A 15455-nucleotide genomic window follows, 5' to 3' on the forward strand; every position below is an offset into this window, starting at 1 on the left:
CGAGCCCAGAATGTCATATTCTGACTAACTATAGCAAGGTTTTCCTCCTGCTAAATTAATTATGCTACTAAAACAGAAACTATTATCCTAACACAAGGCTAGCACAAAATTTGCATTTACGAAAAAGGACTACTTTGTCACATGAGACTGTTTTTCTACTGTAGAAAGCACTGGCGGTAAGAGGTAGGGATATCTTAGATGAGTTTAATGGTTAGACACTTGCCTAGCATGTATGAGGCCTTTCTTCAATCATAGACTACTACTACTACTACTACTAGCAACAACAACAATAATAATCTTAATAATAAAAACCAAGGAAACATTGGCAAAAACTCAACCCTCATGCACCATTTTAAGAAAAGCAAAGGAGGCATCAACCTGAAAGTCTCCAAAGAAATAACTTACAAAGAGAGAAAAAAAAGGCAAAAGTATTCGTGATTCTTCAAGATGAGAAGTGTATAGGAAATTCTTCGCAAGGCTTTGGAGTTCCACTGAGGAAGATAAAGTAATTACCACACAGCACTGAATACTGTTACCTGCAGAACAATTATCATTGTCAAAAAGGAGTAAAGGGCGGCCATGGCTGGGGACAGAGAGCTGCCGTCAGACTCGGGAACATCAAACAACGCTTTCTTCTCTTGATAGCGCCGTACCCACAATCCATGCCCTGTGCAAGTTCAAAGAGAGGCGTCATTCATCGGACAGGAAAGAGAGAACGCTGCTTGGGGAAAATTAAGACAAATTTAAGATTGTCACTCAACATGGCATATTTGTTGACCAGCTTTCTTTGCCATAAAAGAAAGCACCACACATAGTATTCTTGGGCTCAAGGGCAGATGGCATCTGGCTCAAATTGAGAGTTTCTTAAAGTGTGTGTGGGACTACGTACCTGTAATCATGTCATTTAAAGCTCCAACAGGAGGATCAAACACTGTTGGCCATCCTGAACAACATAGCAAGAACCCACCAACTGCACCCCAAGGTTTCCTGTTGATGATGTGGAGTGTCACCACTGGTGACGCTCTAGAAACTCTATGTGCTAGGAGAACGATTTCACCATCAGAGTGCCACAAAAACAGAGTCCTGAGCTGCTCGGTGAAAAGGCAGCAGGAACTCAACACTGCCCACGAGGTCTTTTCTTGGACATTGAACTTTGTCATGTTACAGATTCTGAGAAGTCAAGGGTTATATATGTTTCCACCTGAGTCCCACACCTATCTGGTTACACAAACTCTTTTGTGCTCTCCATGGCTCTGTCTTTAATCACCTGAGCCCATGCTTCAAAACCATGTTATACCTGTCTGGTCTATGCTAACAGTTGACCAGGAACAAGGTGAAAGTCAAGGGCTGGAGCCTCAAAAAACACATTCCTGCAAAGCTTCTATAAATGCTCCCCTACCCTTGGGAAACAAATGGTCGTTTTCTGTTTCTATACAGCCACATTGTCATGTGTGCCTCCCCTGTTGTCATCTTGGTTCGTCACTCTTGCCGACTCTTCGCTGGATACATTACTATCACTAGGATGGCTTCATCTTCCCATCCAAGCAGTAATCAACTCCGAAAAGAGCCTTACTCTTCAGAGCCCATCCGGCTCCGTGTGGTCACACTGATACTGATGCAGACACTCCTGGGATCCACATCAGTGAAAATGGTGCATTTGACCTTTCCATGCTGGGTCTAGTGGAGTCAGGATAATCCCCACCCCCAAACTGGCCTGCAGACTGTCCAGCAGTCTCCTTCACGGGGGCCTCATCTTCAGAGACTTACCAACCGCTGAGAATAGAGACATACAGACGAGGAGGAGGACACACCAGAGGACATCGCAATTCATTTGTCTCTCGAGCTTGCTGCGCTTGTAGCGGGGCCCGCTATTGTTCAGCAGGGCTTTGGTTTCATGTCCTGGAGAGGAGGAAGAAGGGATATGGAGTAACTGTCTCCTGAACACAGGGGCCAATGACTGGATCCCGCAAAGCCATTATGCTGAATTACCGCTCTCTAGGAACCTCACTCAAAATAGGAGGCACAACAAAAGGACCATTATCACAACTGTGACGTGAATGAAAAAAAAAATATACAAAAATGAAAAAAAAGGGGGGGGAGTGTAAAAGTACAAACACCAAAAACACTATTGGGTTGAGGTACTATGAGAACAACCCTTGCTTTTACACTTTTCTGTTTGCATAAATTTCACAATGTTCTACAATGGGAATTCATAACCCTTGAGATCAGAGAGCATAAGAAAGAAATGTTGAGCAGCATACAGCACCGTGTGACCGTGTGCGATCTAAGGCTTAGCCCATGCCTACCTGCGTAGATGACAATGCCAACTACCGCCTCTGTGTTCCTGATGGTGCAGCCTCGAAGCAGCAAGTTTTCCTTATGCAGCCCAGCCTTCTCCCCGTTGCTGTGGATGCTGTGGAGGAACATGGACCACGGCATGTCACGTGGCTGCACAAGTACTTCCAGACAGACCCGAGGAAGCTTGGCTGCTGGACAGGGGAGGGTACAGAAGTCTCCCAGCATGGGTGCTTGTCCTTGTGGGTCTCCACAACAGCTGAGAGGAAGATTCTCAATGGGGCACCCAGAAGCAGCCCCAATGCTGCTCTTATCTGTTTTTCACAGGATTAACTGGGGATTGACAACAGAGGGGACCAACATGGTAACTTGGTAGTCACGGGGCGGACAGTCTTGTTGGATCGTGGCTCACACGTCTACTCTTCCAGAAATGCTAACACCGTTCAATGCCTTGTGTTATCACAGAATTCACAGGCCTTGAGAAAGGATGCTATTCATTTTGACAATGTTGTATTTGTCTGTGCACGCGGTATATGCATGGATGCTAACATGTGTACATAGTTACCCACATGGAGACCAGAGGAGGACATCAAGCATCCCGTCTTATTTCCTTGAGACAGCGTCTGTCCCTGAACTTAGCTGGCACTTATCTTTCTCCAGCCAGGCTGTGCGGCCAGCAGATGCAGCTATCCTGTTTCTATTAGCAACCTCCGCCTCCGGCGCTAGCGTCACAGGTGTGTGTGTGGCCACACCCGATTTTACATGGGTTCTGGGGATTGGAACTCAGGTTCTCACATTTCCAAGTTCTCTAATCCACTGAGCCACCTCTTCAACCCAGATTGTGGTAACAACATTTTGCTTCTGTTTTTTATAAAGTTATTAAGATATTTACATATTCGATCTGAGGTGTGTTTAAACCCACGCTTGGTACAAACTGTTTCAGCGCGGGATAGGTCCAGAAGGACTGGCCAAGTTTAAGTTGTTTACTTTAAAACTTGTCCTCCTGGCCCAAAGACCAGTGTTGGCTAACAGAGTCTGTACTAGTACTAGGCTGGGATAGACCCAGAAGCCCAATATACCGCCACCTGCCAGTGTTCTATACCCACCACAGGCACCCTTCTCTCCACCCTCATCCCAAATGTCTCTGCTTGGCAGCTCAGACCTCTGAGTCTTTCCTTCCTGCCAGCTCTTACAAGGACACAGACACGTGAGCTGCAGAAATCAATACCTTATCCAGTGAAGAAGATAAACTAGACAAAACCAAGCTAAAACGCTTGCTGCATTTAAAAGTTGTTGCAATTAATATAAATCACCCCAGTGCGAGCTTTTCTTCAACACTTGTAGAAAGGGACACTCAAGGGACTATCCAGTCAGCCCTGTGCCGATGGCTCACACCAGCAACCCCAAGATAAGGAGCCCCAGAATGAAGCTAAGTGTTCAGTCTCTGTATGGGCAGCTACATACAAAGCCCTGCCCCACTACTGCCCCGGGGAGGAAACTCTCATGCTGGATCCCTCCTGTGAATGTTTTTTCTATGCACAGCTGAACATGGAAAAGACTTCTCTGCATAGCCATGAAGAATAATCGCCCCAGTCATAATTTCTAGGAACAAGATGAACTCAGCAGAGAGAACAGTATTTCAGACTCAAGGTGGGGAACACTAGGGGTGAGGAACCGTCTATAGTGAACAGGTAGATTTCTTTTTCTTGTTATCTCCTGTAAAATACAACGCATAATTATTTACCCTGTACTATTATTATAAGTCACATTATTTAGAGTTTACAGGAGAATATGTATAGTTTGTATGCAAACAGTATGGTATGCCATTTTATATACAGGATTTGAATATCTGAGTTTTGGTATTCACAGAGAAGAGTTCTATGAATAACTTCCAAGATACTGAGGATCTAAGGACTCTCTCTCTCTCTCTCTCTCTTTCTGTGTGTGTGTGTGTGTGTGTGTGCATGTATGTGTCTATGTGTGTGTGTGTTGTACAATGTATTAAATCCAGGTCTTCAAAATGCTAGGAAAGTACAACTTAAAATCTGAGCAGTACGCCTGACTCCTACACTGTGCTTTCAAATCAAACCAACTAAAAAGAGACCTTATCACCAGAGGTTGAGCCAGCCTAGATAGGATCCATGGCTACAGGAACAGGCAGCAGATGTGGGAGCCCAGACACACTCCCTTGAGAACAGGACCCATATTAGAGGTTGAAGAGCATCGCCCAGTGGGCCCAGCCCTCAGTAGCTGGTGGGCTGCCCTGAACTCCAGAGGCTGGGTGCTCAGATACAGATGTGGGACTCAGTTCCAGAGATGCTCAAGAGGAGAGCACACCAAGCTGCCGTCCACACCCACTTCTTGATTAGAAGCCCAACTATGTTGTCCCGCGAATCCTTGTGTGGAAGTCTCAATCTTCAGGACCTCAAGATATGAAAGTAATTAGGTAAAATGAGGTCATTAGGACAGTCTCCAACCCAATCACTCACACACACGCACACAAATTAGAAGCCCAACTATGTTGTCCCGCGAATCCTTGTGTGGAAGTCTCAATCTTCAGGACCTCAAGATATGAAAGTAATTAGGTACAATGAGGTCATTAGGACAGTCTCCAACCCAATCACTCACACACACGCACACAAATACACACACACACACACATACACACACACAAAAGGTGATGGGAAGACACAGGGACAAGCTGGCCAACCACAAGCCAAACAGTGAAAGATTGAAAGATATCAACCCACTGGCACTTTGGCCTCAGCCTTCCAGGCTGCAGACTGAGCAGATAAACCTGTCTTCAAGTCTGCCCTTCTGTAGTACTCTGTCCTTGGCAATCAAGCCCATCCTTTCCTATTTAATCTAGGCTCCTCGGATGGACTGGTCTAGTGCAAGTCGCCAGGCCTTGTGACTCGACTAAATGTGCTCTTCTAAGTGAAAACTTTATGAAGAACTGACTGATATGATCTAGTGATCCTGAGAAGCTGCAGTGCTCGGCAGATAAATGTCTGATTCAGCCTTTTTCTCTCCAGCTCGAACTCCAACTCGTTTGCTGTCGGGAGCGCTCATCTGCGTTGTTTGAGAAAGGTGAGCACTGAGGACCACATCACATCCATGCCGACAAGGCCCAGGCATAGAGGTGGAAAGCCATTCAGTTGCGCAGACACGGGGGGAATGAGGCTTTAATGCTTAGGCAATGTCTACCAAGCCCTGCAGTGCAAGGGGCATGAGCTTGCATAGTCTTCAAGTCAACTCCCTCCCTGGGGTAGCTATAATCTGGAGCACCCAGACACCAGGGCCCTCAATCTATTCTGGCCTGCTACTACTCCATACCAAAGTGTCTACAAATATGTGATCTGGGCTCCTGCTTTGCTTTTTTAACAGCTCGGTGATCAGACCTCCATGTTATAATTTATTACAAAATAGTTTAAATTTTTTAACCCAAAGCATTTTTTCACCATGTCTAAAGCACTGCTCAGATTCAGGTTTTACAAATTTCTCTGCAGGAGCCTGCAGCCCAGTCTTGCTGGCTTCGTCGTCTACTTCTCGGGACAGGCACACACCTGTGGATGCATGAGCACTGTGCTCCTCTGGGAATAAACTTTGCAGGCTGTGTGCTTCCTTTGAAGGCTTTCCCTTCTGGGCGGACACACCACGGAAATGCCCTTTCCCCTTGGGCTAGTTTTGACATAGAGGAGTTTTCTTTTATAGTGTGGGCTCAGTTGTACAGCCTTCATGGACATCCTCTCTTCTAGGCCCCCAAGCCAGGATCCTCATGTCTTATTACATTTTGTACCCTGTTGTCCCCCTCAGAAGTTAGTAAATCCTGACTGCTGCCCCAACCCTGGCTCTGTGTTGGGTCTACTGGGTGGGAGTTGGGAAGGGTGCCAGGAGTAGATGGAAGCAACAGAGGACAGGGAGTCAACTTTCTGTACCTCCTTGGTCAGGGAGCACTGATCGACTCTGTCCCTTGACCATACAGAATTCCACCTAGGGGTCATTCCTGCTCTCGGGTCCATGGGCCTTGTTGTGGTGGCAACACAACAGCTTTTGATCCAGTATCTATGCTATGTCCTACAGGTTGCTAGGCTCCTCCATCCTTATGCAGATAACTGTCCTCTTACTTCCGTAAGTCTGAGAACTCCATCTACGCCTACAAGCATGCTGGCTGGCACAGGCAGGATGGGTAAAATGAGAGATAATGGGTAATGTCTGGGATGCTGAACCATGGGCAGACTTCTCTTTGATATAAAACATTGGTCGGGTTTTTGCTCATCTAATTTGAATACATGTGAAAATTACCAAACTGCTTTGTGCCAGTGTCCCATTTTCTGAAGGGATAATGATGTCTATTATGGTCAATGAAAGCACAGCAAACATTGAGGGGCCTAGTTGATATGATTACAGCTCACTTTAAAGTTTGTTTACTGCCACTGAAGCTCTTGGACACGTTTCACCCAAATTCGAATACTAGCCGGGAGAGGATAAGAAACTGAAACAGTTCAACTCTTAACAATGTTTCTGCTGTTCTAGCTCATGGGAGTGTGGTGGTTTGAAAGAGAATATAGGCTCCGATAGGATAGGCTCAATCCCCAGTTGGTGGACTGTTTACAAAGGCTTAGGAGGTGTGACCTTGTTGGGGGAAGTGTGTGGTCCCACTCTCTTTCTGCCTTCCCGCCTGAGGATGCAGATGTGAGCTATTGGCCACGGCTGCAGCGCTTGCTGGCCACCACGCTCCCCACCATGATGGAAATGGACAACCTCTCAAGAGCCCCAGTTAAATGATTTAAGTTGCTTTGATCATGGTTTCTCCTACAGCAATAGAACAGTAACTAAAATATGAGGTGACCACAGTCCCTGCACTAGCCATCCATGGGAATAAGGCGGCTACCCCAGTAAGCGGGCTGCATTTCCCACAGGCATCCAGCAGCCACGCGGGAGCAGTGAGGTTGTAACCAGCTCTACGACATGGCTCTGTGGACGCTTACGACCGAGAGAGCAGAGTAGCTAAGTTCCACTTACAGGGTAGATAGGCTTGAGGCAAAGAAACGGCCCAAATGGTGTGCACCTGCGCCCGCGTGTGCGTGCATGCACACATACACACGCGCGCGCGCACACACACACACACACAAACACACACACACACCAACAAAAACAGTGATTATAATTTTAAAAAGCAACAACACTGGCAGATATGTCAATTATAAATACATTCAACATCAAGGCACCCAAATAAAGACACAGACACAGGACGGTCTGAACAGGAAAGCAGGCAACTAGCTTTACAATCTGAGATGAATTTTATATCAGACAACCAACCAGACAAGCGGTGTCTTTACTTTTATGGGCAAATGCAAATACTCAACTGGATTACGGTTTCAAAGTTCATCCCATATGGGGCCGAGGAGGTTTGGTTCCGTGGTTAAGCCTGCTTTCTGCTTTTCTAGAGACCCTGACTTGGTTCCCAAGCACACAAGTCAAAGCTGCTCTGAACTGCCTGTAATTCCAGCTTTAAGGGATCTGGGCTCTGTGGGCACTCTCCCCAGACACACACACATACACCAATAAAATAAAACATAAGTACATACATGTGATGAAGTTAGCTAGCTGAACAGAGGCGACCCGAGCCAGCTTTCTCTCTGCTCATATAGAAGGGCAAAGCTCAGCCCTACACTGGTGAGAGAATTTTGGGGACGGCTGACAGTGGTAGAGAAAGCTGGTGTCTCCAGCTTCTGAGGATCTCATTAGGGGTGAGTGGTAGGGGCTGATTGAAAGAACACAGCCGGATACTAATCAGCAAGTCGGGGACTTGCACGGAATTCTCAGAGAGAAGGCCTATTTCAGGAGTCCATTTATGAGGGGGAGACTGCTCGGCACTGGACAGCGCCATCACATGGATGCTCAGGGAGCTAAGTCTGTGAGTTCTACTCTCATGGCGGCATGCATGCCACGGTAGCCTGAGCCCGGTGTCCTTAGATCCTCATCACCTTCTTCGTTCTCCAAGAGACCGTTGCTAAGAGCCCTGCCATGCAGTTCCGCAATTCCCTACCGCTCTCACCCACTCTTTTCCCCTACACTATTGTTGCTATTCTTAGGAAAATTTCCAAACATACAGAAGAGCAGACCAAATGGTAGAGTACGCTCCTGGGCTCCACGTACCCATGACCCAGCTTCACCAAGTATTACAACACATGGCCACTCGTAGGCCATATTGCCACCTTTGGTCTTTCTGCTTAGGAGCAGAGAAGGTGACTGAGATACTGTACACACCAATCTCTTTTATCTCAATTGGAAGAAACAAACACAAAGGCAGTCACTGGGACTGTTTTATAGTCAGTGCGCTGGCTAGGACCAGCATGCAGCAGGTACTTGATAAAGCGTTCCATGACAAAATGAACAAGGAGGAATGCATTTCTATCCTGGCTCTTTCTGCCTGGCCTCCGCCCTCTGACTTCCCTTGTTTTGAGGCCATGTAACGTGGTCATAAGCCTCTTGTCTTTTGTCATGTTCCTCAGCCTCTCAGAGGGAAAGCCAGGCACTCCTTAATAATACTGCTGACAGGATCTTAGAAACTAGTTCCAAGGTCAGCCAAAAGTTGTGTTCTGTGGCAAAGAATATCCAAAAGCATGCCGTGAGTCTGTGTTTCTGTGTGCGCATATGGTTTACTAAAAGAACACCAAGAAAACTCTAAAAGATGCAACATACTCACATGCAGCCGCGAAACCTACTCAGGTTGTTGTTTGGCTTCTCACACTCGATCACGCCCGTGAACATCAAAGGGTTGAATTCTGAGACCTGAAATAATGGCACACACACATTAGAGCAGTGACTCTAGACCTGGAATAATAACGCACACATTAGAGCAGTTGTTCTAGACCTGAAATAATAGCACACACACGTTAGAGCAGTGGTTCTAGACATGAAATAATAGTGCACACATTAGAGCAGTGGTTCTAGACCTGGAATAATAGCGCACACATTAGAACAGTTGTTCTAGACATGAAATAATAGCGCACACATTAGAACAGTTGTTCTAGATCTGGAATAATAGCGCACACATTAGAACAGTTGTTCTAGACATGAAATAATAGTGCACACATTAGAGCAGTAGCTCTAGACCTGAAATAATAGCACACACATTACAGCAGTGGTTCTAGACCTGGAATAATAGTGCACACACATTAGAGCAGTGGTTCTAAACCTTTCTAATACTGGGACCCTTTAAGACAGTTCCTCATGTTGTGCTGTTGCCCCAACCATAAAATTATTTTTGTTGCTACTTCATAATTGCAATCTTGCTATTGTTATGAATCATAATGTAAATATCTGTGCTGTCCAATGGTGTTAAGTGATCCCTGTGAAAGGGCCATTTGATCCACAGGTTATCCAAGGGATAGCGATCCACAGGTTGAGAACTGCAGCATTAGAGAAACCTGACAAAGGCTCCTGTTGTCTCTCACACTCATGGTAGGGGACCCATCATAGATTCTGACTGAATGAATCTCTGCAGAATGCCATATACTATACAGAATTCCCAGGACTTAATGAATGCTGTCTCGTTTTTATAAAGAAAAATAACTAATTGTTTTACCTATGAACAGCAACTAGCAGACTTGTACTGGTTAGTGAGATGAAGTGATTAGTTCTACTGCAAAATTAGAGATTGATGTAATAGCAAAGGAGGCGCCATCTAAGGAAAAGGGATGAAGTGGGGTTTCTTGATGCATATCAGCTCCTTCCTATGTCTCCATAGCAATTGTAAAAAGCAATTCCTCTTTGAAAATAGGAATTTATGCTAAAATCTCATTTTCTTGAAGTTCTTTAAAGATTCTTCACTGACCTTTGCTGGAAAGAATTTAAATAGCCAAGTGTGAGCCAATAGTTCAGCAATTTCATTGTGATTCTGCTCAAAAGGAAATGACAGTTCACTGGAAAAGAGCTGTCTAGATGGATGCTAATGGCGAATAGCTCCTCTAAAGAGGTCAGAAGGAAAGGAAGGGACAAGACAATAAAGGAGAAAAATGGAGTAAGCAAGCCTTAAAGAGCCCAGTGAAACCAAGGAATTTCTTCTCTCTCTCTCTCTCTCTCTCTCTCTCTCTCTCTCTCTCTCTCTCTCTCTCTCTCTNTCCTCCTCCTCCTCCTCCTCCTCCTCCTCCTCCTCCTCCTCCTCCTCCTCCTCCTCCTCCTCCTCCTCCTCCTCCTCCTCCTTTAAAAAACCAGCCTTCTGGTCATGTTCATTGGATGATCTCTGTCAAGTGTCACAAAACAATAAACCGCCGAGCTCTCTTTGCTTTCATATATCAATCACTGGAAAAACAGGCTGAAACACCATGGAAACATATAGATACTACTGGCATCCGTCCCGGCCGTTCCTATTTGTTCGAGACCCAATCTCACCCAACTCTCCCCTGTTCTCTCCCCCGGGCTGCAGCTGTCAGAGCACCTGTTGTCCCTGCTGTCATTATTATTCATTCTATCTGCTTGCAACTTTTCCAGCTGTGCCCGAGTTGGTGGGCTCACCCCTGGTTAACAGTCTGAACTCACATCCTTCACACACTGACCTCTGCAATCCTCCCAATACCACCGTGATGCTCTTGGTTCTGTGTACACCAATACAGCCATAGAGGCGACCACTCAGAAGTCAGGTCTTACAGTTTCCCAGTGTGTCCTGTGGGCATGTAGGACAACGCACTGGCAATGCTAGCCACGGTGCGATAGCTGATTGTGAAAGACTCAATAATTTTTTTGTATTCATTTTTGCAGCGCTGGGGCTCGAACCTCTGACCTTGCTTGCGCTACAAGGCATTGTGCTCTGCCCTTCAGTCCGTGGAATGCCATTTACAGAGGCTTTTGTAAAGTCTCGGAGTCGTCATTAGTCTCTGTCCCTGATGGAAATAGCCTTGCATTCCATTTGTTGCAGAGCAGGGCTCTGCTTCAGCGTCCAGCGTTGATTTAAAGCAGTATGCATGGATGTCGAAGCCAGGGGACTGCTTTTTCCATAGCAAACAGTGGCAGACTCAGTGTATGAGACGGCCATGGAGGGCGTGGCCTCGGCAAAACACCAGGAGGATTTTTGGCATCCAAGGCAGGTGTGACTTAAAATATTCCATCCCTGTTTATCATTCCTTCTCGCTAAGAAAAATGTAATATGCACAGCTTGGAAACAGTGGGGTGTTCCATCCCTGGGGCCTCATCACTGCATCTGTAATGTTCTGCCCCAGCTGTGTGCCTTGGGAGACATGCATGCCCAGGGCATGGACATCTGACTTCATTCGGAACTGGGGAAGACTTTTAGAACTGGAGGAATCTTTAGAGTGCGTTCCAGGCTGAACTGTATTCTCATGGACAGAATGCAGCTGTTGGGGCCAGAACCTCCAGGAATACAGGATGTGCTTGTGTTTAGAGACAGAACCTTTAGAGAACTAAGCTAAAGAGAGGCCATGAGAACAGGGCTAGCCCAGCAAGGCTGGTGTCCTTATAATCAGAAGCAGATACAACAGAGGTGCATGGGGTGAGGGTAGGAAGGGTAACCATGAGTCTACAGGGAGGAGATGACCATCTGAGAGCTCGTGGGAGACAGCAAATTGTTGACACCTTCAACGCAGACTTCCATTTTCCAGAACCATGAGGAAATAAGTATCTGTGGTTTCAATCCTCAATCCAAGGCAGCCCCACCAAACCACACCAAGGCCACTTCCAGTTTCTCATTTAAAATCTCTTTCAGCCGGCTGGAGAGAAGGCTCAGAGGTTAAGAACATTGCCTGCTCTCCCAAAGGTCCTGAGTTCCATTCCCAGCAACCACATGGTGGCTCACAACCATCTGTAATGAGGTCTGGTGCCTTCTCCTGGCCTGCAGGCATACACACAGACAGAATATTGTATACATAATAAATAAATATTTTTTAAAAACCTCTGTCAGCCTTAGATTGAGCTCAGTGGAAGAGCATCTGCCCAGTAGCCCCTGTGAGAATCTGGCACACCAGCCCAGCCTCTGGAAGACCCTAGCGCACCTGCCTAGACTCTGGGAGAACCTAGTGCACTTGTCCAGCTTCTGTGAGACTCTAACACACCTGTCCAGCCTCTGGGAAACCCTAGTGCTTCTGCCCAGCCTCTGGGAGACCCTAGCACACCTGTCCAGCCTCTGGGAGACCCTAGCGCACCTGCAAAGCCTCTGGGAGACCCTAGGTGCCTATCCAGCCTGCATATGTGAGTAATGTAGTTATTTCTGCCTGAATCTACCCTTTTTGCTTTTTGTTTTTAACTAGTTTCATTTGCTTTCAATTTTCTTCTAGGAACTGAGCCCAAAGCCTTGATTACGCTAAGCGCCTGCTCTGTTCTTAGCCACACTCACAGCCAGGAAACATTAATTTTGAAAGTTCCATCATTTTCCAGCAAGGTCACATAATCACCCCCCCCTCCAGTAACACACATTTGATAATACAAATGTCATGTGTTGTGCTATGTGCTGCACTCTTGCATAACTCTGCTGGCGGAGATTTTTAAGTATATTTCATTTTTAACTACGTGTCTCTATGTGGGTGTTATACTTAGGAGTACAAGTACCCTCCCATGCCAGAAGAGGGCTTCAGAGCTTTTAGAGCTAGAGTTACAGCCTAATGTAGGGTTTAAGAGCTGGACTTGGGTCTTCAACAAGAGCAGTGCATGCTCTAAACGGTTAAGCTTCCCCTCCAGTCTTCTCAGTTTTGTACACTGCTTAGAATTTGTGGTCCTGAAGTGTGATGACAAAGTTCACAGGGTCCTTTCAGTAACTGAAGCTGCCTTGGCTTATGAGACACCCAGCTTCGGCAGAGATGGCCACTCACTGAACATCGATGCTGCTATAACATGAGACCATGCTACACCTAATTCAGCAGAAGCTGTGCAGTAGATTCTATGAGACTTCCCTAAAAGAAGGAAGCTGCTTGTGATGGAACCTCACTACCAGAGAAGCAGTGCCATCTATAAGAGTGATGCTCACGTGTGCAGGCCAACCTTGCATTGAAGCTGCAGTCTTCCCCAGTTTGGCCGCAAGTTGCCAATATTCTGGAATGAAATGCCGCTGATACAAGGAGAGCTTCCCTACTGCATAGATACTACGTATCTCACTGGCAGTCTAATGCTCCAAGTGCCTGTTGCTTTTTAGCTAGCTCTGAGGTTTCAGTGTGTAAGAGAACACAGATGACCTTATTGGTTGGAAAGGAAGAGGTGGTACAGCTGGGAGCCCAGCAGCCCTCCGCTTAAACTTGCAATTCTGCTAGAAACTCCATCAGCCAAGTCACCAAAGTCGGTGATGCTCAGGGACACGGAAAGCCCCAAAGCAGGATGTCCCCTTATACTCCCCCACCTCCCTCCAGGTAGACCAGATGTCTATGCCGATGCGCTGGCCCTTGTTGATCACACAAGGGGGCAAACCATCAAGGGCATTATTGCAGGAATTAGTTGAATGAATTCCACTACTCACAGATGCAAATCTGTTGCCAGGCCTGAAGTGGAAATGGCTGGAATGGGTTGGGGGGGGGTGGTTATCTCAGGTGTTTATCTCAGGCTTCATTCACACACAGTCAACCAACCACAGACAAGACAGAACTGAAAATATACAGAAAAAACTACACCTGGACAGTCCTTTTCTGCCACTGTCCCCTATCCAATACAGCATAACCATTTATAGAATGCTCATACTTTATTAAACCTTATAAGTTACCTAGAGATGATTTAAAGTATTCAGTAATGTATACTGTGTCTATACTACACGTCATATCCTTTACATATACTACCTAAATGTGTGCTATTTCTCACAAGGGACATGAGCGCCTGCAGATTTTTTTTTTAAACCTCCGGATATGGCTGGGGAATCGTGGAACCAATTCCCACAGACACCAAAGTAAGAAGGCATTTCACACTTGCCTTAATCAAATTCCTCCCAATTAGTCCATGAAAGCAAAGCAGATTTCCTGCACCTCACAGAGGTAGCAGTGACATCTGAAAGGACATTTCCAGTTCATGTTAGTGTAATGGGCCAGTCTATGGTGTCAGCTGATGAGGGAGGAGGGGCCAGTCTGTGCTGTCAGCTGATGAGGGAGGCGGGGCCAGGCTATGGTGTCAGCTGCTGAAGGAGGCAGGGCCACATAGGTGCACAATGTGGGCTTCTGTGGCTTCAATGCCTGTTAGGGCTCCTGTCTAATTTCATAGACTTGAGAGTGAAACCTCCTGCTGTTGCCTTTTCATGATATTGGCCCTGAGGGGCCTGAGGAAAGGACGTGCTGTGAGCAGCACCACATTTGGCTAGCAGAAGGGAAAACCCGTCTATCTGCTGCATCTGGGCCCTATCCTAAAAACGCCCTCCGTGTCATTTACCACCATTCTCCGGGGCCGAAAGCAACTTCAGGTTCTTCCTCTACCACCAGTTGTTCTTTTTTTTTAATATTATGTAATTTTTTATTCAAGTGCTTTGATCAGGAGGTCCTAAATTGCCAACATCTCTAACTATACATTAGCATTTTCATGGCTCACCTAGATATTGTAAAAATTATGATTGTGCTTTTAGACTTCTAATGTATATAGATAATCCATCTATGTTCAATTTGCATGTGAGGTAGCTGAGGATTCCAGGAGAGGGATTATAATACCAAGGGACTGACAACTTTGAGTCTAAGTGCAGGAATGGAAGATTGAACAGCACGTGCTGAGCCACCTCTCCCACCCTGAATCAAAACTTCACATACTAAAAACAGAAGCAACATGGCTAACTCTTTTTATGAGGCTATAATTACTTTGATACCCAAACCACACAAAGACATTACTAAGAAAGAGTATTACAGGCCAATTTTACTCATGAACAACATGCAAAAATACTCAATAAAATACTGGCAAACCAAGTCCAAGAACATATCAGAAAAATCATCCACCATGACCAAATCGGCTTCATCCCAGAGATGCAGGGATGCTTCAATATATGAAAGTGTGTCAGTGTAATACATCATATAAACAAACTGGAAAATAAAAACCCACATGATCATCTCATTAGATGCTGAAGAAGTCATTGACAGAATACAACATCCCTTCATGATAAATGTCATGGACAGAGCAGGGATACAAGGTAGATACTTAAATATTGCAAAGGCAACATACATCAAACTAAATGAAGAGATATACAAAGT

General features: G+C 45.9%; 1 protein-coding gene across 7 annotated transcripts in view; it reads right to left on the reverse strand.

Annotated features, from left to right (window-relative positions):
• The window catches only part of Atp10a (ATPase phospholipid transporting 10A (putative)), a 154281-nt gene that overhangs the window by 37642 nt on the left and 101184 nt on the right, over nucleotides 1-15455 (reverse strand). For all 7 annotated transcript variants that reach the window (XR_007591354.1, XR_007591355.1, XM_050140396.1 and 4 more), the window contains exons 3-6: nucleotides 9008-9093; nucleotides 2307-2413; nucleotides 1768-1899; nucleotides 537-667 (exon numbers count right to left, since the gene is read on the reverse strand). Coding sequence is in view for 5 of the 7 variants with exons in the window: in XM_050140396.1 (XP_049996353.1) it covers nucleotides 537-667; nucleotides 1768-1899; nucleotides 2307-2413; nucleotides 9008-9093 (456 nt within the window). In the remaining 2 variants the exon portion in view is untranslated. The remainder of the gene's footprint in view (nucleotides 1-536; nucleotides 668-1767; nucleotides 1900-2306; nucleotides 2414-9007; nucleotides 9094-15455) is intronic.

Source organism: Alexandromys fortis, unplaced genomic scaffold, assembly GCF_014885135.2.
Source record: "Alexandromys fortis isolate MF-2015 unplaced genomic scaffold, M_Fortis_MF-2015_v1.1 scaffold_39, whole genome shotgun sequence".
NCBI classification, from domain to species: Eukaryota; Metazoa; Chordata; class Mammalia; order Rodentia; family Cricetidae; genus Alexandromys; species Alexandromys fortis.